Raw genomic sequence first — 19,727 nt, 5'->3', positions numbered from 1 at the left:
GATCAAACTCATAGATATTTTCTCATCGTATGGAACCGAGTTAAAAACGTAATCGTACCAATATCCACATTTATTTTGCTTCAATATAATGTATTTTGAATATCCTTTATGTACTCTTATGCAATACACATACTCACAAAAACCGGGACGCTGGGTAGGAATGAATTTCGATTTTACCATCGTTACAGATCCAAGTCGATCCGTTGTCTCCCTCTACGATGGCCTGCACTATGCAAGCTCCAACGACATCAGGGCTAGCAGGGGGTGAAATAAGAAACGAGATTCTATAATTCATTGCCGTCCGAAAAAAAGAACCCACACTCTTACCTTTGCGGTGCATATGGATGTTTAAATTCGCGAAACATCGTTTGCAACACCTCGATCTCAATCGACAGTGTGCGGCAGTTTTCAAACATCCGAGTACGTGTCCCACCCGGACAGATGATGATAAACTTGACGCCTGTTTCGCTGTACACAGGTTCAACCTACAGGTGTTCAAATGAGTAAGGTTCGATAAGTTGAGGGCGTAGCTAAAAAAAAAAACGATCAGCCATACTCTTACCCCCAGCGATCGTGTGAACCCAATTAAGCCATGCTTCGATGCACAATAGGTGGGAAGAAATGGGATCGGTTCTAGCCCTGCTGTTGATGCCACATTCACTATAACGCCACCCTTGCCACCCTTCGCCCGGGACATCAAGTTCAGCGCAATGAGGCATGAGTTGATCACACCCGTCTTTCGGATAAGGATAAGCACGTGGTATTAACGGTTAAAGTCCACTTCTGGTGGTAATCTGGGATCGACCCACTTACCAAATTAACGCCGATCAGTTTATCGGGCACTTCACTCTCAACGATGCCGGCCGAATTCACCAAGATATCGATCGAGCCCAGCGCCTCGCTGATGTCCCGCTCCAGCAGCTGCTTCAACGCCGCACGATTCGAGATGTCGCAGATTTTGCAGAGTATCAGCGCATCGCGACCGCTTTCTTTCAAACACGACAGATTGGAATCGGTCAGCTCCACCACATCAACGATGCACAGTTTCTGTAGCGATTTTTATACAACCATTATTCCAACGAACCAATCGCCTCGCACGTTAACAGTTAAAAATGTGATGTTCACCTTCACTCCCTGCCTGAGCAGATGCTGCCCTATTGCCATTCCCATGCCACCGCAGCCACCAAAAACGACCGCACTTTGACCCGCCAGAGACATGCTGAGACCGGTTCAACTGCTGCACTGGCAATTGATTGTCGTTTTTTTCACCTTCACTTCCACTTCCGCGGCTGTAATCGGATAGGACGGTGCAACTGCTACGAACGGTGAATGATGAATGCATGCTCCACCTGAGATGCACATTATATTTTGTTGGCACAGTACAGTAACTACCTATACACCACGCCACCATTCCTAACCGCATACCCCGGTGGTTCCGCAGCAAGGTGAACCGCGCTAATTAATTGCTACGCTGACTTGGTTTAGGTACACGCGCATTTGATAAGCACTCACATAACTGCAGTACTACTCTTTGCTCACAACCTAGGATAATAGTGGGGGGAGGGGCGCCAACGAAGTTCTAAAACGGGTTGAAACAGGCAACACGCAAAACTACAGTCGTTAACAATAGACTGAATCGTATCCTGGTATCTCTATTATGGTTAAAAGATACTGCTCATCTGAGTCTGTAATAAGGAGTCGCCAGCTCTTAACTGCCGCATTCTGCTTCTTAAAACACAGACAAAAAAGAACAATAAATTACAGCTTACAAGTGTGAAACATTGTAAGGGCGGTGTTATGCAGCACGCTGGCAACATCAAGAAACAAAGTCCCTAAACAACATCCTGAAGAAGGCCAGCAGTGCATTATTACAAATTAAATTGCATTTTTAACGCTCACATTATTACTACTATTTGGCATAATTGTTCATCCAGTATGGTAATAATAGATCCCAAAAATAGAATATTTCTACCGTCCCAATCCTTGTACGTCCCCTCTTTATTAACCTTTTTCATTAATCACTCACATTTCAACGCATGCGCATCAGGCTTTACTGTCATGGACATGGGGATATATCAGCCTGAGAGGGGTTCAAACGACGATTAGGAGAATCTTTCGACGCTTGAGAACGCGTCAACGGATTTGGCAATCAATGGCTTACACTTAAGCAGATTAATCCATGCCCAATTCCTATGTAGGGGAAAGTGCTAGTGCTATCAGTACAAATGTTTAGTTTCAGCCGATTGGAACATTTAATATGTGCACATTGTAAAGTAAACATATTTGATACGCCACGTATTTGTTAAAACAACTGAAAAATTAGTATGACACGTTGGCCAACATTCATAAAGTGTACAAATAGGTACAAACAACGTTCCATCCAAACACACATGGCCTGTGCTTTTGGAAGCGCGCTGTACGATATTGTGTGATATCGGTGATGATATCGATGATGCTAATTCGATGGCAGCATCGCTCGATCAAACTTAATTTATTTTTACAAACTCAATCCTGCGCTAGGTGGTAGCGAAGAGTGGGGGGAGCTAACACTTAAAAAACACTATTTTACCTTTGCGCGCCCTACCGCTCCTATGTAAACGCTTTCTTTTGGCCGTTACTTTCTTTCAACACACCGTGATCCTTAATGATGTGTTCCCTGATAACCGAATATTTGAACGACCGCTTGCACAATGGGCACACTTTCATAAAGTGTTTTTTCTGATGGATCATCAGATCGTAGTGCTTGTCGAACGTTTCATTGCAGGTGCTGCAAATGTATACCGCTTTCGTCCCCGTCCGTTTCGTTGCGTCGGGTGTGATTTGCAGCTTTGCGGCAGCACGGCCCGTGTCGCTTCCGGGCGTAAGGCGTGTCCCTGTCGCGGATGGCACCAAAACTTCCGACAGTATTTCTACATCGCTATCGTTATCGTTTGTTTCGCAATCGATAAAAATGATATCCTCTACTGCAGCTTTTCCGCTTTTGCCACTAGCAGCAGCAGCAGCAGCAGTAGAGACTGGGGTGACTGGAGCGCGCACCGGTGTGCTTTCCCGCAGCGGTGGCGAAAACGGATCATGGCCTTCTTCAATCGTTTCCACTTCCAGCTGCAGGCCAGATTCGTCTAGGATGTGCTGTTCGTAGTCTTCCTGAAATTCATCCTCACTGCCGGACACAATTTCTACTACATTCGCTGGCGCTTTCCCCCCCGTGGAAACGGTGGTTTGGGGAGCTTCGTTAGCAATGCCATGCTTGGCTGAGGCCAGCGCTTCTTGCAGCTTCTGCTGGTTTGCCAACACCAGATTGCTGTATGAGTGAAACGCTTGTACCGACTGGAAGCAGGCACTACATACATTCATCGGTAGGCCTATTTGGTTCGTTACCTAAAAGCATAGTAAATGTTAAAGCCTATGGCCGCTAAAAACCATGCTACTGGTGCATCCCTTCTTACCGGAAATGGAAAAACATTCCTCATTATGGTGGCTAGCGGCTCGTCAATGATGGTTGTGCTATGGTTTCCAAATTTGGTGCCCAAGCAGAGCCGGCAGTTGGCTATGTATCTCGTCGGAAAGGGAATATCGTTGAGCAGGCGCGTCTGTACCTGTTTTACGCGCTCGTGGCAACTAGGCAAAGGAACAAGGGGTGGCGGTATCACTGTACCAACCGGAACACTCTTAGTACCACTCATCTTGTGTGCCAACTGCAATCAATGGCCCAAAATGCTGTTTTTGCTCTGTCCTTGCAGGCGCTTCCCGGAGTCACGTTCAAAGAATCCTTGTTTTTTTTTAGTGCTGATTATATTCGCCCTTACAATAATGCTCACTTTCCCTCAACATTGCATTATTGTATTAAGAAATGTTTCACCTGAAATAGAGCTAAAGCAAAGAGTGTGTTGAACGAAAAATTGAAACAAACGTAGAATTGTTGTTTACCTGGCCATCAAGTTGGTTGGCTTTGTTTTGATTCCACATTTGACATTTGGGAGGGAAACTGCTGCTCGAATGGTGCTCGATTGGTGCAGCATGGAATTTAGCCGTTGCTACCTGCTGAACATTAGTGATGGGCAAATAACCATCGTTCTCGGAGTCGAATCCGATATCGGATCTGGCTCAGTCTGAAGAGTACGAGAGTCCGAACGAGTAGGGCAATATTTAAAAAAAATGAAATTAAGCTGAGTTTGCCTCGTAACTCGACTGGTCTCGTCGGACTCGTTACAAGTTTTCAGAAATAGACCACACTTTTCCGGCCTCTTGGGACTTAGCTACTTACTTACTTACTCATCCGGCGCTACAACCGCTTTGCGGTCTTGGCCTGCCTCAGGAGTGTCCGAAACCGCTCACGGCCTCACGACTTCGTCTGCCAGTCCGTTTTCCCGGCCTTAATGGCGGACGCCTCCACACCATCTTGCCACGTCGGTTTGGGCCTACCACTGGCCTGGCGAGCTTGATACGCTGCACGACAGAGAGGTCGCCACACATCTCGTACAGCTCGTCATTATAACGACTCCTCCATTGTCCTTCCACACCTACGGGGCCAAGTATTCTTCTGAGCATCTTCTTCTCGAACGCGGCTAAGAGGGTTTCGTCAGATTTGGACAGTGGCGTATGTGAGTACCGGTACTATATAGGTGCCTGGTTCGTTCGTCGCTACAGGTTCTTTGAGGTGAACTGATTTTTCAGGCTGTAGAGTGACCGATTTGCAGCTAGCATCATGGCACGCAACGCAGCTACCATGCTATTGTCGTTACTGACCTTTGACCTTTAAAAATAGGTGAATTTTGGGACGATTTCAAAAATGCGTTCACCTATCTGTACGACACGCCTCCGCAGGTTTGGATTATTTATTGGTAGGAGCGCTAATGTTGCCACCATGTGTTTGGTATTTGTCTCGTTTATCTGCAATACGAGATTCCCTGCCGCCTGCTCGATCCCTTGGTAGGCTTCTGCTACATAGGAGAGCCACAAACCAACGTGTTATGTTTGATAATTTTGCTTTTATTCAAACACTTATAACATACATAATAAATAAGATACACAATTAACAATCACAATGAACACTTTTAAATGATATACTGCACGGGCCGCGCACTAGCCGCACCGAGCGCTCCTGCTCGATCGGCTCGCTTACACACTCTAATCTTGCGCTCGGCACACACTAAGCCTTGCGCTGCTTAGTGTGTGCGACAGTGTGCGTCCTTCTGGCCGTTGACCGGTGACAGCGCAACTGCCACGGCAAGTCCAGGAGTCGGCTACCCACAACACAATGATATCTATATCATCAGCGTATGCCAGGATCTGGGTTGACAGATAGAATATGGTTCCTGAAGTCTCCACCCTCGAGTCACGGATAGCCCTGTCTAGCGCCAGGTTGAATAGGAGACATGCAAGCCCGTCCCCCTGACGTTCGTCATAGTCATTCTAACTAGCCTTATCAGTTTGGCCGGGATTCCAAAATAGCTCATAGCGTTGTACAATTTTACCCTGGCTATGCTATCATATGCGACTTTGAAGTCAATGAAGATATGGTATGTGTCGTTTATGTATTCAGCCATCTTCTCCAAGATCTGCCGCATGGTGAAGATCTGATCAGTGGTTGATTTTCCGTTTCGGAATCCTCTTTGATAGTTTCCGACTATCTCTTCGACGTGCGCGACAAGACGATCCTGAAGGATCAGGGTGAATATTTTATGGGCGGTATTCAACAACGCAATATCCCTGTAGTTGATTCAGTCCAACCTGTTTCCATTCTTGTATATTCCAATCACTCAAATGCTCCTTTATACCACAAAAACCTCCAAGTAAATAACTTTGTAGTTAAATAGTTTTGCCAAGCCATATACCTCTTTAGATACCTTTTTTGGACAAGTAGTGTTATGAACTGCTTATGTTTTATTTAAACACGTATCCTTCCTTTTTGGCTCAACAACCGATGTCGGTCAAGGCCTGCCTGTACCCACTTGCGGGCTTGGCTTTCAGTGACTATTTGATTTCCCCCCATAGCAGGATAGTCAGTCCTACGTATGGCGGCGCGGTCTATTTGGGGATTGAACCCATGACGGGCATGTTGTTAAGTCGTACGAGTTGACGACTGTACTACGAGACCGGCGTTAACTTGGTAAGTTGACGACTGTACGTTAAACACGTATAACGTACATAAAAAATTCTGATACACGAAATACAAACACGTTAAAATGTACAACACTTTACAACGTAGGCCGCGCGCCAGCCGCACCGAGCGCCCCTGCCGAGAGCTCCTGCTCGATCGGCCTTCGTGCACACTCTGCTCGGCGCTCGGCACACACTAAGCCTTGCGCGCTTAGTGTGTGCGACAGTGTGCGTGTACACACTCTCGTCCCCCTGGACGTTGACCGGTGGCAGCGCAACTGCCACGGAAAGTCCAGGGGTCGGCACGGCTGCCCACAACAAGTAGGATAGGACCGAAGAATATATCGTCGTTGTATAGCAGTAGAAAAAAAAAACAATTTCAAACGCTGTTAAAATTAACTAATGATTTTATGATTTTATATGTTTTATTTACTTTTCCCATCAACCACTACGTTTCCCTGTAACCAGTTTCACGGCGTTTTTACATCTAATGTGAAAAAACTTTCTTACTTGTTCTGATGATGCATTTAGGCCGTTTGACGCACCTAACCTTGCAAACAGTTCTAGTATATTTGAATTATGTTTGAAAGCTATTTTTTCACCTGTTCCGGTCCAACATACACCGGCAAAGAAGCGTCTGCGAAACAGAATGTCAAACGATTTTTTCATCAAACGATCGGGCCTTGACTCTCCCGTTTCATACTGTATGTAACTGACGATCTGCTTCATGTACTCTTTGTCTTCCAGTCGACGATTAAGCTCTGCTATCTCTGGTTCGCTGGTACATTGCCTGAGATCGAGTTTTGCAGGTACATTGCAGCTACTTGCACCCGTATTGAATCGAACAAATCGCATTGGTGCTTTGATATTACGTTTCTTTTGTACATTTCTGAAATCTGTATCCTGAGCTTGTTCTACACTTTCTTCTACACTTGTACACGGTGTATCACCGTTAGAATTTGCTTCATCCGTTGTTCCGCTTGACGGATTGTAAAACTTTACTCGTTGTTTTACATAGGTAAGGCGATGTTTAAAATAAGCAGCAACTTTAATTCCTGGCAGTTTTGTTCCTTCCGACGCACCCAACCTACCGAACAGCTCCAGAAACTTTGAATGTTGCTTCAATGAGTGTCGATCATCTGCACGCCAGTTGCAGGTCGCAAAGAAATGCTTATCGACCAACATGTCCAACGACTTATTCATCAGGAGATCTGCCCTGGGTTCTTTTGTCTCATACTGCAAATACTTTATGACTTGCTTTGTAAAATCTTCATCTTCTAGTCGACGATTACACTCGATGAGCTCTGGAAGGCTTCTAATTTGCTTGAGTTTCAACGGACAACAATTATTACGTGCCTGAATAAGAACTTCTCGCATCGATGGATGAATTCTACGCCGTTTCTTCAATCGTTGTGCGAAAGTAGTACCTTGAGCTTGTAGGGCGTTTTCTTCGCCACTTTTTGGTGCCAGATTGCGTAGGATCGCCTCCACTTGGTTCTCTGATGGCAATTCATCGCTTTGGAATTCGCCTACTAATGATTCTTGAGCTCGTCGTCTTGCAAGTTGTATTTTCACGATAAAGAAGCTCTGGATTTTACCTGCCAATTTTTTTCCTTTCGGCGTATCCAACCTATTGAACAGCTCATGAATTTTCAAATGATGTTGTATAGGTATTTTTCCCTCCACATTGCGCCAGTCACAGGATGCAAGGAAGTCCACGTCAAACAGAATGTCCATCGACTTATTCATCAAGTCATCCCAACTTGATTCTTCGGCTATATGTTGGAAGCATTTTATCAGCTGCTGCATGAATTTAACGTCTTTTAATCGACGGTTCATTTCTATTAGCTCTGATTCGCTACTGATTTGCTTGAGTTCAAACCAGATACTATGCACTGGACAGAAGTTAAGTGGACGATCGAAAAATCTACATTTTGTTGGAACATTCCGTTTAGATTGTTTCTTCGGTTTTACCTTGACAAATGAATCTTGCACAAGTGTTTCGCTATCTGCGACACTATCAGGTGACGGATCTGTTAACATTTCTTCCTTAACCTCCAATTGTAAGTTGATCCCAGCATCAGGATTTATCTCGAGTGGGTTTGTTGTTTCCTTCAATAGTGGGTCCATCCCAGCATCAGAGTTTAGCTCGAATAGATCAATTGCCTCTTCTTCCAGCTTGAAATCGGGAATTTCGTCGATGACATCGAATACAATATCTTCAGTAGTTGCCAAAGGGTCAGAACCTTCTTGTTCATCGTCTTTTTCTATTTTTATCAACAAATCCGTATCAATCGGAGCCTCCGGTTCCTCACGGAGATCGTTCTCTTGTGGTTCTTGTGTCGAGACCGGATTTTCTCTACATTCCACACCATCATTATTTTGTACCGGACGTATTACATCGGGTAAGGTTGCTAACAGCCTATTCTGATTTTCCAACACCTGTCTGCTGTATATGTAAAATGCCTCCACCGTCTTTATGCATTCGGTGCATACATTCATCGGAAGACCTACCCGGTTCTCTATCTGAAATTAAAATGACTGCTGAATCACAATCAATCAAACCGTAGCGAGAGCACAACATCATACTTACCATCACTGGGAATACCTGTCTCATCATGTTGATTAACGGTGCGTCAATAATGGTTGTACATCTGGTTCCAAAATGTGTACCCAAGCAGAGCCGGCAGTTGGCTATGTAGCTGACCGGAACGGGGATTTCGTTAACCAGATGCTGTTGTACCTGTTTCGTTTGCGCGTGCAAAGACACAGGGGATGGAGGCACTACTACACCACCTGGAACACTACTAGTGCCACTCATGTTGTGTAACAACTGCAATCAAGGGCCAACAATGCTGCTTTCAATAGTCACTATAGAAGAATCCTTGGTATTTCGTACTGATAATACTCGCCTTTGCATCAATGCGTTTCGTTTCGCTTTATTCGTTAATATTATTTAAAATTCTTCTATTTTAGCGGGGAAGGATGTATCCTCCTATGTTTGCGAACCCATACTCAGAGGCTTACTTTCTCATTTTTAAGATGTTGACTATCCAGAGTCTTATGTCTATTATTCAAAATTAAAACAAATGTAGAATTCCAATTATCCCCATCAACTTGGTTGGGTTTGTTTTGATTCCACATTTGGCATTTGGGAGGTAAACTGTTCTGCTGCTCGAATGGTGCTCGAATGGTGCAGCATGGATATCAGCAATTGCTAGCCGCTGAACAGTAGTGATGGGCAAATACTCATTGTTCCCGGAGTCGAATCCGATTCCGAACTGACTCGGCGTCAGATTTGGAGAGATTCTGGTTTTTTCGAGTGGGTGGGAGTAGTGTGAAATGGTTCAGTCTGAAGAGTCCGTACGTGTAGAGGAATATTAAAAAAAATAATAATAATTTACTCGGACTCGCCTGCCTTCGGACTCGTTTTTACTAGCTGGACGCGACCGGAATTCCGATATTAATCCGGAGTCTTATTTAGTTTTCAAATCCGAAATTCAGAGTAGACCCATCACATCCCACTCCTAATTACCCATCATGAACATTCCCTAACTCATCTTCTGTTCGTTCCATTTGCTCAAATGCTCTTTTATTCTACAAAATCCTCCATATAATTAATTTTGTAGTTGAACAGTTTGGTAATTGTCCAGCCATATACTAGATACCTATTTTGGAAAAGTATCATCGTATAGGTCCGAAGAATATATCGTCGTTGTATCTTCTTTTTCTTTTTCTTCTTTGGCACAACATCCGCTGTCGATCAAAGCCTGCCTATACCACTACTGGGCTTGGCTTTCAGTGACTTATTTACGGGGTTTTCCAAGTCAGTTTCGAATGTAAACATTGTTATTCACCGCATCCAAAATGTTTTTCAACAGCTGTCAAATAATGTATTTGCTACAAAATGATAATTCTGTTTTTACACATGATTTTCAACACATAACAAAGAACTGTCAAACTCAATCCAGCTTGAGCCGTGTTGAAAATCATGTTGTAAATTTTAAAAATTACTATGATTGAAATGAAATGTCAGATCGGTGTGGAACAACATTTTGCATGTGGTGAATAACAATGTTTACATTCGATACTGGCTTGGAAAACCCTGTATTATCGTAGCAGGATAGTCAGTCTTACGTATGTAGGCTCGTTCCATTCGGGGCTTGAATCCATGACGGGCATGTTGTTAAGTCGTTCGAGTTGACGACTGTACTACGAGACCGGCCCATCGTTGTTGTATAGTAGTAGAAAAAAACAACTTTCAAACGCTGTTGAAATTAACTTGACGGCTTTTTCACATTTATATGATTTTATTGCTTTTATTTATTCTTCCCATCAATCACTAAGATTCCCTGTTTCATGTTCCATGACTTCCGCCGCCGAACCACTGTTGACTGTCGTTGAGGTCAGTCGTCGCTTTGCGTTCCGAAATTTAATAATAAAAAACCTTTTTATTTGTTCTGATGATGCGTTCACACCTTTTGACGCACCTAACCTTTTAAACAATTTGAGAATGTTTAAATTAGGTTCTAAAGCTATTTTACCATTTCTTCCCAACCAACTTACGCCGGTAAAGAAATGTTTATCAAACAGAATGTCAAGCGTTTTTTTCATCAGCAGATCTGGCCTTGATTCTCCAGTTTCAAACTGTATGTAACTGATGATCTGCTTCATGTACTCTTCGTCTCCCAGTCTCTGGTTGAGCTCTGTTATCTCTGGTGCGCTGGTAATTTGTTTGATATCGAGCTTGCAGCAAGTTGCACCCGAATTAAATCGAACAAAGCGCATCGGTGCTTTGATATTACGTTTCTTCAGCTTATCTTTGAAATTTGGATCCTGAGCTTGTTCTACACTTTCTTCTACACTTGTACACGGTGGACCATCTTTGCCATCGCGCAAAATGTCTTCTACTTGCAGTTCTGTATCACTGTTAGAATTAGCTTCATCCATTGTTCCGCTTGATGAATTGTAAAACTTTGCTCGTCGTTTAACAAAGCTAAGTCGAAGTTGGAAATAAGCACCAACTTTAAATCCTGGCAGTTTCATTCCTTCCGAAGCACCTAATCTACTAAAGAGGTCCAGAAACTTTGAATGTTGCTTCAAAGAGTTACGAACATCTCCACGCCAGTTACAGGTTGCAAAGAAATGCCTATCTACCAACATGTCCAACGATTTATTCATGAGGAGATCTGCCCTGGGTTCTTTTGTCTCATACTGCAAATACTTTATTATTTGTTTGGTGAACTGTTCATCTTCTAGTCGACGATTAAACGCAGTGAGTTCTGGAAGGCTCCTAATTTGCTTGAGTTTGAGCGAACAACAATGACTTAGTGGCTGTATAAGAACTTCTCGCACCGATGGATAAATTCTACGTCGTTTCTTCGATCGGTGTGTGGAAGCAGAATCTTCAGCTTGTCTGGCGTTTTCTTCGCCACTTTTAGGCACCAAATTGCGTAGGATCGCCTGCACTTGGTCCTCTGATGGCAATTCATCGCTCTGGAATTCGCCTTCTAATGATTCTTGAGCTCGTCGTCTTGCGAGTTGTATTTTCAGGGTAAAGTATCTCTGAATTTTATACGCTGCCATTTTTTGTCCTTCCGGTACACCCAACCTATTGAACAGCTCGTGAATTTTCGAATGGTGTTGCAGAGGTATTTTTCCCTCCCGATCGCGCCAGCCACAGGATGCAAGGAAATCCAGTTCAAACAGAATGTCGAACGATTTATTCATCAAGTGAACCGAAATTGACTCTTCCGTTATATGTTGCAAGCAGTTTATCAGCTGCTGCATAAATACATTGTCTTTTAATCGACGGTTAAGCTGTATTAGCTCTGGTTCGCTGCTTATTTGCTTGAGTTCAAACCAGATACTATGCACTGGACAGAAGTTAAGTGGACGATTGAACACTCTGGATCCTGAAGGTACATTCCGTTTAGATTGTTTCTTTGGTTTTTCCTTGACAAGTGAATCTTGCACAAGTGTTTCGCTATCTGCGACACTATCAGGTGACGGATCTGTTAACATTTCTTCCTTAACCTCCAATTGTAAGTTGATCCCAGCATCAGGATTTATCTCGAGTGGGTTTGTTGTTTCCTTCAATAGTGGGTCCATCCCAGCATCAGAGTTTAGCTCGAATAGATCAATTGCCTCTTCTTCCAGCTTGAAATCGGGAATTTCGTCGATGACATCGAATACAATATCTTCAGTAGTTGCCAAAGGGTCAGAACCTTCTTGTTCATCGTCTTTTTCTATTTTTATCAACAAATCCGTATCAATCGGAGCCTCCGATTCCTCACGGAGATCGTTCTCTTGTGGTTCTTGTGTCGAGACCGGATTTTCTCTACATTCCACACCATCATTATTTTGTACCGGACGTATTACATCCGGCAAGGTTGCCAACAGCTTGTTCTGATTGGCCAACACCTGGCTGCTGAACATGTAATATGCCTCCACCCTCTTTACGCATTCGGTGCACACATTCATCGGTAGCCCTATCTGGTTCGCTATCTAAAATGAAAATGATTATTGCACCAATCAAATCGTGACAAAAGCATTATCCTACTTACCACGATGGGAAACACCTGCTTCATCATGGAGATTAACGGCTCGTCAATAATGGTTGTACATCTGTTTCCAAATTGGGTACCCAAGCAGAGCCGGCAGTTGGCTATGTAGCTCGTGGGAATGGGGATCTCGTTGACCAGACGTTGTTGTACATGATTCACTTGGTCGTGACAATCAGGCATAGGCACAAGGAGTGGCGGAACTAATACACCAGCCGGAACGCTACTAGTACCACTCATCTTGTGAACCAACTGCAATCAAGGTGCTCTCTTATGTCTATTATTCATAATTAAAACAAATGTGGAATTAGTGTTTACCTCGCCATCGAATTGGTTGAGTTTGTTTTGATTCCACATTTGGCATTTGGGAGGGAAACTGCTCGAATGGTACTCGAATGGTGCAGCATGGAATTAAGCAGTTGCTAGCCGCTGAACAGTAGTGATGGGCAAATACTCATCGTTCCCGGTGTCGAATCCGACTCCGAACTGACTCGGAGTCAGATTCGGAGAGATTCTGGTTTTTTCGAGTGGGTGGGAGTGGTGATGAATGGTTCAGTCTGAAGAGTCCGTATGTGTATGTATGTTGGGTGGAGAATCCTTCAATCCTTCAACCAGATCGACCACGTGTTAATAAGCCACTGACGACAGTCGAGTCTGTTAAATGTCAGAACATATCGAGGAGCCAATATCGATTCCGATCACTACTTGGTTGGCTTAGTGATACGTTGTAGAATCGCCCGCCCCCGCGCCAATGGGGGCGGAGAAAACACGCAGGCTCGGCTCAACACGGACTCTCTAAGGGACATTGCTGTCCAACAGGAATTCAAAACCGCTTTAGAAGAGTCTCTATTACCAGAAGACAGATACGAAACTACGAGCGAGAGGTGGAACGCTCTAAAAACAAAAATAATAAACTGTGCAAGAAATATACTCCCACCACGTCGTGGCAACACCAAATCTGGCTGGTTCGACGATGAATGCAGACAAGTGACCGAACGTAAGAATATTGCATACCGAGCAATGCAGCAACGGCATAGAACGCGGGCATGCGCAGAGGAATATTCACGGCTTAGACGCGAAGAGAAACGAGTTCACCGCTCCAAGAAGCATGCTTTGGAAGAGCAAAACATGCGGGAACTCGAGCAAACCAGAGAGGCGTACGGACCGACACGAAAGTTTTACCAAGCGATAGCAGGTCACCGAAACAACGTTGTACCTAAGATAACCTGCTGTCGCAACAAGGATGGAGATCTGCTCAGTAACCAGTCAGAGGTCCTCTCGCGGTGGGCTCAGTACTTTGATGAATTACTCAATGACCAGTTTAGCGAACAGCTAGAAGCGCCACTAGCAGATAATGTCATGCTACTGCCACCTAGCATAGAAGAAACACGAAAGGCTATCCGTCGGCTGAAAAATAACAAGGCACCCGGAACCGACGGAATTGCAGCCGAACTGGTCAAGAATGGAGGTGCACGACTAGAAAACGAGATTCATCAAATTGTTACTGAGGTGTGGGATAGCGAATCGATGCCTTGTGATTGGAATCTCGGCATCATCTACCCCATATACAAGAAGGGAGATAGGTTGGACTGCAACAACTACAGGGGTATTACGGTGTTGAATACCGCCTATAAAATATTCTCCCTGATCCTTCAGGATCGCCTTGTCCCGCACGTCGAAGAGATAGTAGGAAACTATCAAAGAGGATTCCGAAACGGAAAATCAACCACTGATCAGATCTTCACCATGCGGCAGATCTTGGAGAAGATGGCTGAATACAAAAACGACACATACCATCTCTTCATAGACTTCAAAGCCGCATACGATAGCATAGCCAGGGTAAAACTTTACGACGCTATGAGGTCATTTGGAATCCCGGCCAAACTGATAAGGCTAGTTAGAATGACTATGACCAACGTCACATGCCAGGTGAGGGTGGATGGAAAACTCTCAGGACCTTTTGCTACCACCAAGGGTCTGCGCCAGGGGGACGGGCTTGCCTGTCTCCTATTCAACTTGGCGCTAGAGAGAGCCATCCGTGACTCGAGGGTGGAGACTACGGGAACTATCTTCTATAAGTCAACCCAGATCCTGGCATACGCTGATGATATAGACACCATTGGTCTGCGGCTCTCCTATGTAGCAGAAGCCTACCAAGGGATCGAGCAGGCGGCAGAGAACCTCGGATTGCAGATAAACGAGGCAAAGACCAAACTGATGGTGGCAACATCAGCGGGCCCGCCAACAAATAATCAGAATCTACGTAGGCGTGACGTGCAGATAGGTGAACGCACTTTTGAAGTCGTCCCACAATTCACCTATCTGGGATCAAAGGTCAGCAACGACAATAGCATGGAAGCTGAGTTGCGCGCAAGGATGCTGGCTGCCAACCGGTCATTCTACAGCCTGAAAAAGCAGTTCACCTCAAAGAACCTGTCGCGACGGACGAAGCTGGGACTATATAGTACCTATATAGTACCAGTGCTCACATACGCCTCTGAGACATGGACACTGTCCAAATCTGAAGAAACCCTCTTAGCCGCGTTCGAGAAGAAGATGCTCAGAAGAATACTTGGCCCCGTAGGTGTGGAAGGACAATGGAGGAGTCGTTACAATGACGAGCTATACGAGATGTATGGCGACCTCACTGTCGTGCAGCGCATCAAGCTCGCCAGTCTTGGTAGGCCCAAACCGACATGGCAAGATGGTGTGGAGGCGTCCGCCATTAAGGCCGGGAAAACGGACTGGCAGACGAAGTCGTGAGGCCGTGAGCGGTTTCGGACACTCCTGAGGCAGGCCAAGACCGCAAAGCGGTTGTAGCGCCGGATAAGTAAGTAAGTAAGTATTTTGGACAAGTACCTTGCTTTAGGGCCGTAGAATACATCGTCGTTACATATTCTTCTTTGGCACAACAACCGCTGTCGATCAAGGCCAGCCTCAACCACTGGAGGGCTTGTTTTTTTATGTTTATATGTTAAATTCAACGGGCCTTATGTGGCCCTCTCGAAGCGGTGTTACATAAAAGTTATACAAAATTATGGACCTGTACTTAAACGCAGTAAACATAAATTAACGTTGAGTAGGCCGCACTGCTAGGCTTTCAGTGACTTATTGATAGCCAATAGCAGGATAGTCCGTGCTACGTATGTGGGCTCGTTCCATGCGGGGCTTGTACTAATGGCGGGAATGTTGTTAAGTCGTTCGAGTTGACGACTGTACTACGAGATCGGCCGTCGTCGTTGTTTAACAGTAGAAAAAAACAACATTCAAGCGCTGTTGAAATGAACTTGACGGCTTTTTCACATTTATATGATTTATTTTATTTTATTCACTCTTCCCATCAATCACTACGATTTCCTGTTTCCTGTTGCATGGCTTCCGCAGCCGACGCACTGTTGACTGTCTTTGAATTCGCTCGTCGCTTTGCGTGTCTAAATTTAGTATTAAAAAACCTTTCTATTTGTTCTGATGATGCGTTCACACCATTTGACGCACCTAACCTTTTAAACAATTCGAGGATGTTTAAATTAGGTTCTAAAGCTATTTTATTACATTTTCCGGTCCAACTTACGCCGACAAAGAAACGTCTATCAAACAGAATGTCAAGCGTTTTTTTCATCAGCGGATCTGGCCTTGATTCTCCAGTTTCAAACTGTAAGTAACTGACGATCTGCTTCATGTATTCTTCGTCTCCCAGTCTCTGGTTGAGCTCTGTTATCTCTGGTGCGCTGGTAATTTGTTTGATATCGAGCTTGCAGCAAGTTGCACCCGAATTGAATCGAACAAAGCGCATCGGTCCTTTGAGATTACGTTTCTTCAGTGGATCTTTGAAATGTATCTCTTGAGCTTGTTCTACACTTTCTTCTACACTTGTACACGGTGTATCACCTATGCTATCGCGCAAAATGTCCTCTTCTTGCAGTTCTGTATCACTGTTAGAATTTGCTTCATCCGTTGTTCCGCTTGATGTATTGTAAAACTTTTCTCTTCGCTTTACATAGCTAAGTCGAAGTTGGAAATAAGCACCAACTTTAAATCCTGGCAGTTTTGTTCCTTCCGAAGCACCCAATCTACTAAACAGCTCCAAAATCTTTGAATGTTGTTTCAATGAATTTCGAGCATCTCCACGCCAGAGGCAGGTTGCTAAGAAATGCCTATCTACCAGCATGTCCAACGATTTATTCATGAGGAGATCCGGCCTTGGTTCTTTCGCCTCGTACCGCAAATACTTTATGACTTGCTTCATGAACTCTTCATCTTCTAGTCGACGATTAAACTCGATGAGCTCTGGAAGGCATCTAATTTGCTTGAGTTTCAGCGAACAACAGTTACGCTTAGGATGAATAAGAACTTCTTGGACCGATGGATACATTTTACGTCGTTTTTTCGATCGGTGTGTGGAAGTAAAATCTTGAGCTTGTAGGGCGTTTTCTTCTCCACTTGTAGGTACCAAATTGCATAGGATCGCCTGCGCTTGGTCCTCTGATGGCAATTCATCTAATGATTCTTGAGCTCGTCGTCTTGCAAGTTGTATTTTCACGACAAAGTATCTCTGAATTTTATACGCTGCCATTTTTTGTCCTTCGGGTACACCCAACCTATTGAACAGCTCGTGAATTTTGGAATGGTGTTGCAGAGGTATTTTTCCCTCCACATTGCGCCAGCCACAAGATGCAAGGAAATCTACGTCAAACAGAATGTCCATCGATTTATTCATCAAGTGAATCGAAATTGATTCTTCCGTTATATGTCGCAAGCAGTTTATCAGCTGCTGCATAAATACATCGTCTTTTAATCGTCGGTTCATTTCTATTAGCTCAGGCTCGTTGCTTATTTGCTTGAGTTCAAACCAGATACTATGCACTGGACAGAAGTTAAGTGGACGATTGAACACTCTGGATCCTGGAGGTATATTCCGTTCAGATTGTTTCTTCGAAAGAAACAAGGTTTTAGAAGGTTTTTCCTTGACAAGTGAATCTTGCACAAGTGTTTCGCTATCTGCGACACTATCAGGTGACGGATCTGTTAACATTTCTTCCTTAACCTCCAATTGTAAGTTGATCCCAGCATCAGGATTTATCTCGAGTGGGTTTGTTGTTTCCTTCAATAGTGGGTCCATCCCAGCATCAGAGTTTAGCTCGAATAGATCAATTGCCTCTTCTTCTAGCTTTAAATCGGGAATTTCGTCGATGACATCGAATACAATATCTTCAGTAGTTGCCAAAGGGTCGGAACCTTCTTGTTCATCGTCTTTTTCTATTTTTATCAACAAATCCGTATCAATCGGAGCCTCCGATTCCTCACGGAGATCGTTCTCTTGTGGTTCTTGGGTCGAGACCGGATTTTCTCTACATTCCACACCATCATTATTTTGTACCGGACGTATTACATTCGGCAAGGTTGCCAACAGCTTGTTCTGATTGGCCAACACCTGACTGCTGAACATGTAAAATGTCTCCACCGTCTTTACGCATTCGGTGCACACATTCATCGGTAGCCCTATCTGGTTCGCAATCTGAAATTAAAATGATCATTTAACCAATAAAATCGTGACAAAAGCATCATCCTACTTACCACGATGGGAAACACCTGCTTCATCATGGAGATTAACGGCTCGTCAATAATGGTTGTACATCTGTTTCCAAATTGGGTACCCAAGCAAAGCCGGCAGTTGGCTATGTAGCTCGTGGGAATGGGGATCTCGTTGAACAGGCGTGCCTGTACCTGTTTCGCTCGTGCGTGACAATTAGGCAAAGGCACAAGGGGTGGCGGGACAAGTCCACCAACCGGAACGCTACTAGTACCACTCATCTTGTGTACCAACTGCAATCAGAGGACCAAAATGTTGTGTTTGTTTGTCCTTGTTGGGAATTCACGTAGTTGCGCTCAAGGAATCCGCGTAGTTGGCAACGGGTAGCTCTCTATTTCTCACACATGTTACCAATTGTAGAACGTTTCGTCTAAAATTAGCAGAATTGTAGCCGCGTTAAGCAAATAATCAAAACAATTCTGGAATTATTGTTTACCTCGACATCAAATTATTCCGGTCTGTGTTGGTGCACATGTGACGGTTCTGTCAACTGTTGTGTTGCTCGAATAGTGCTCGAATGTTGCAGTATAATGTAAATAAAAAAACAACGGGGCAAAATGGACATCCCGCCAAGAAATTGACAGCGATTGGCGAGGGTGCGAGGGTACTCGCACTCCATACCAGTTTACAGCCCCAGAGCCCTCGCATTAAAAAGCTTGCGAGCCTAAGCAGTTTTTTCGCACCTAGTTTTAGCAGTTATAATTGTAGCAACCCGAGAGCAGGTATAACAGTGCAAATTGTAGCATACTAAACACCTGAATTTTGACATTATTTTGCAAAAATCAACAAAAAATTAAATAGTGACTCAATGTTTGCCGGTATGTTAAACAGGTTAATGATTGTTCATTTTCCACTAATCACAATTATTCTTAAATTATTTTATAACTCTTGGTGCGGCGGGCGGAACTCTGGGGCAAAATGTATTTATAATCCAAAAATGAAACGTCAAAACAATGGATAAATGTGAGCTACAACATTAGGGCTTACGTGCTAATCAATGCTCATCCTATCTTTCATGTTGCTGATCAGGAGAGCCATTGAAAAGACCCACTCCAATTTTTTTTTTACAAAATTAAAACACTTTTTACACGTTTCAATCGACGAAATCGGAGATTTTGAATCTGTGCCCGTTCTTCTTCTTCTTCTTCTTCTTCTGCTTCTTCTTCTTCTTCTTTGGCACAACAACCGCTGTCGGTCAAGGCCTGCCTGTACCCACTAGTGAAGTGAGCTTGGCTTTCAGTGACTTATTGTTACCATAGCAGGATAGCCAGTCCTACGTATAGGGGCACGGTCTATTCGGAACTTGAACCCACGACGGGCATGTTGTTAAGTCGTACAAGTTGACGACTGTATCACCAGATCGACCCTACAACTTACATAGTATTTATAAAACACTTCAATAAATAAATTTTGAGCCTTAGAATTAATCCTTCATGTGTAATAATGCTTAAAATAAAGGGTACCGATTTTATCCC

The 19,727-nt window shown here is 44.1% G+C and overlaps 5 protein-coding genes across 6 annotated transcripts; all 5 read right to left on the bottom strand.

The window, feature by feature from the left end:
• Positions 1-49: 49 nt before the first annotated feature.
• Positions 50-1,347, bottom strand: LOC120908441 (alcohol dehydrogenase 1-like). Its single transcript, XM_040319418.1, has 5 exons — positions 1,126-1,347; positions 814-1,047; positions 563-736; positions 328-485; positions 50-254 (listed from the first exon to the last, which is right to left on the bottom strand). The coding sequence occupies exons 1-5, from the start codon at positions 1,216-1,218 to the stop codon at positions 134-136; spliced, it is 780 nt and encodes a 259-aa protein (XP_040175352.1). The 5' UTR covers positions 1,219-1,347; the 3' UTR covers positions 50-133.
• A 611-nt stretch (positions 1,348-1,958) lies between these two features.
• Positions 1,959-4,057, bottom strand: LOC120908440. The gene is made up of 3 exons (XM_040319417.1): positions 3,928-4,057; positions 3,447-3,870; positions 1,959-3,378 (listed from the first exon to the last, which is right to left on the bottom strand). The coding sequence occupies exons 2-3, from the start codon at positions 3,681-3,683 to the stop codon at positions 2,590-2,592; spliced, it is 1,026 nt and encodes a 341-aa protein (XP_040175351.1). The 5' UTR covers positions 3,684-3,870; positions 3,928-4,057; the 3' UTR covers positions 1,959-2,589.
• Positions 4,058-6,494: 2,437 nt separating this feature from the next.
• Positions 6,495-9,270, bottom strand: LOC120895012. Its single transcript, XM_040297973.1, has 2 exons — positions 8,693-9,270; positions 6,495-8,625 (listed from the first exon to the last, which is right to left on the bottom strand). The coding sequence occupies exons 1-2, from the start codon at positions 8,918-8,920 to the stop codon at positions 6,541-6,543; spliced, it is 2,313 nt and encodes a 770-aa protein (XP_040153907.1). The 5' UTR covers positions 8,921-9,270; the 3' UTR covers positions 6,495-6,540.
• A 1,119-nt stretch (positions 9,271-10,389) lies between these two features.
• LOC120895011 lies at positions 10,390-13,018 on the bottom strand. The gene is made up of 3 exons (XM_040297972.1): positions 12,981-13,018; positions 12,666-12,914; positions 10,390-12,606 (listed from the first exon to the last, which is right to left on the bottom strand). Exons 2-3 carry the CDS (start codon positions 12,900-12,902, stop codon positions 10,435-10,437), a joined length of 2,409 nt encoding a protein of 802 aa, XP_040153906.1. The 5' UTR covers positions 12,903-12,914; positions 12,981-13,018; the 3' UTR covers positions 10,390-10,434.
• Positions 13,019-15,957: 2,939 nt separating this feature from the next.
• Positions 15,958-18,968, bottom strand: LOC120895010. 2 transcript variants are annotated; one of them, XM_040297970.1, is made up of 3 exons: positions 18,689-18,968; positions 18,237-18,622; positions 15,958-18,177 (listed from the first exon to the last, which is right to left on the bottom strand). In XM_040297970.1, the coding sequence occupies exons 2-3, from the start codon at positions 18,471-18,473 to the stop codon at positions 16,003-16,005; spliced, it is 2,412 nt and encodes an 803-aa protein (XP_040153904.1). In that variant the 5' UTR covers positions 18,474-18,622; positions 18,689-18,968; the 3' UTR covers positions 15,958-16,002. The 2 variants fall into 2 exon arrangements, with proteins under 2 accessions (XP_040153904.1, XP_040153905.1); XM_040297971.1 differs by lacking the exon at positions 18,689-18,968 and having other exon boundaries at positions 18,237-18,677.
• Between the last annotated feature and the right edge of the window lie 759 nt (positions 18,969-19,727).

This window comes from Anopheles arabiensis, chromosome 2 (assembly GCF_016920715.1).
Source record: "Anopheles arabiensis isolate DONGOLA chromosome 2, AaraD3, whole genome shotgun sequence".
Lineage (NCBI taxonomy): Eukaryota > Metazoa > Arthropoda > Insecta > Diptera > Culicidae > Anopheles > Anopheles arabiensis.
Note: the sequence above shows the minus strand (reverse complement) of the source record. Positions and strands in the feature narration are given on the sequence as shown.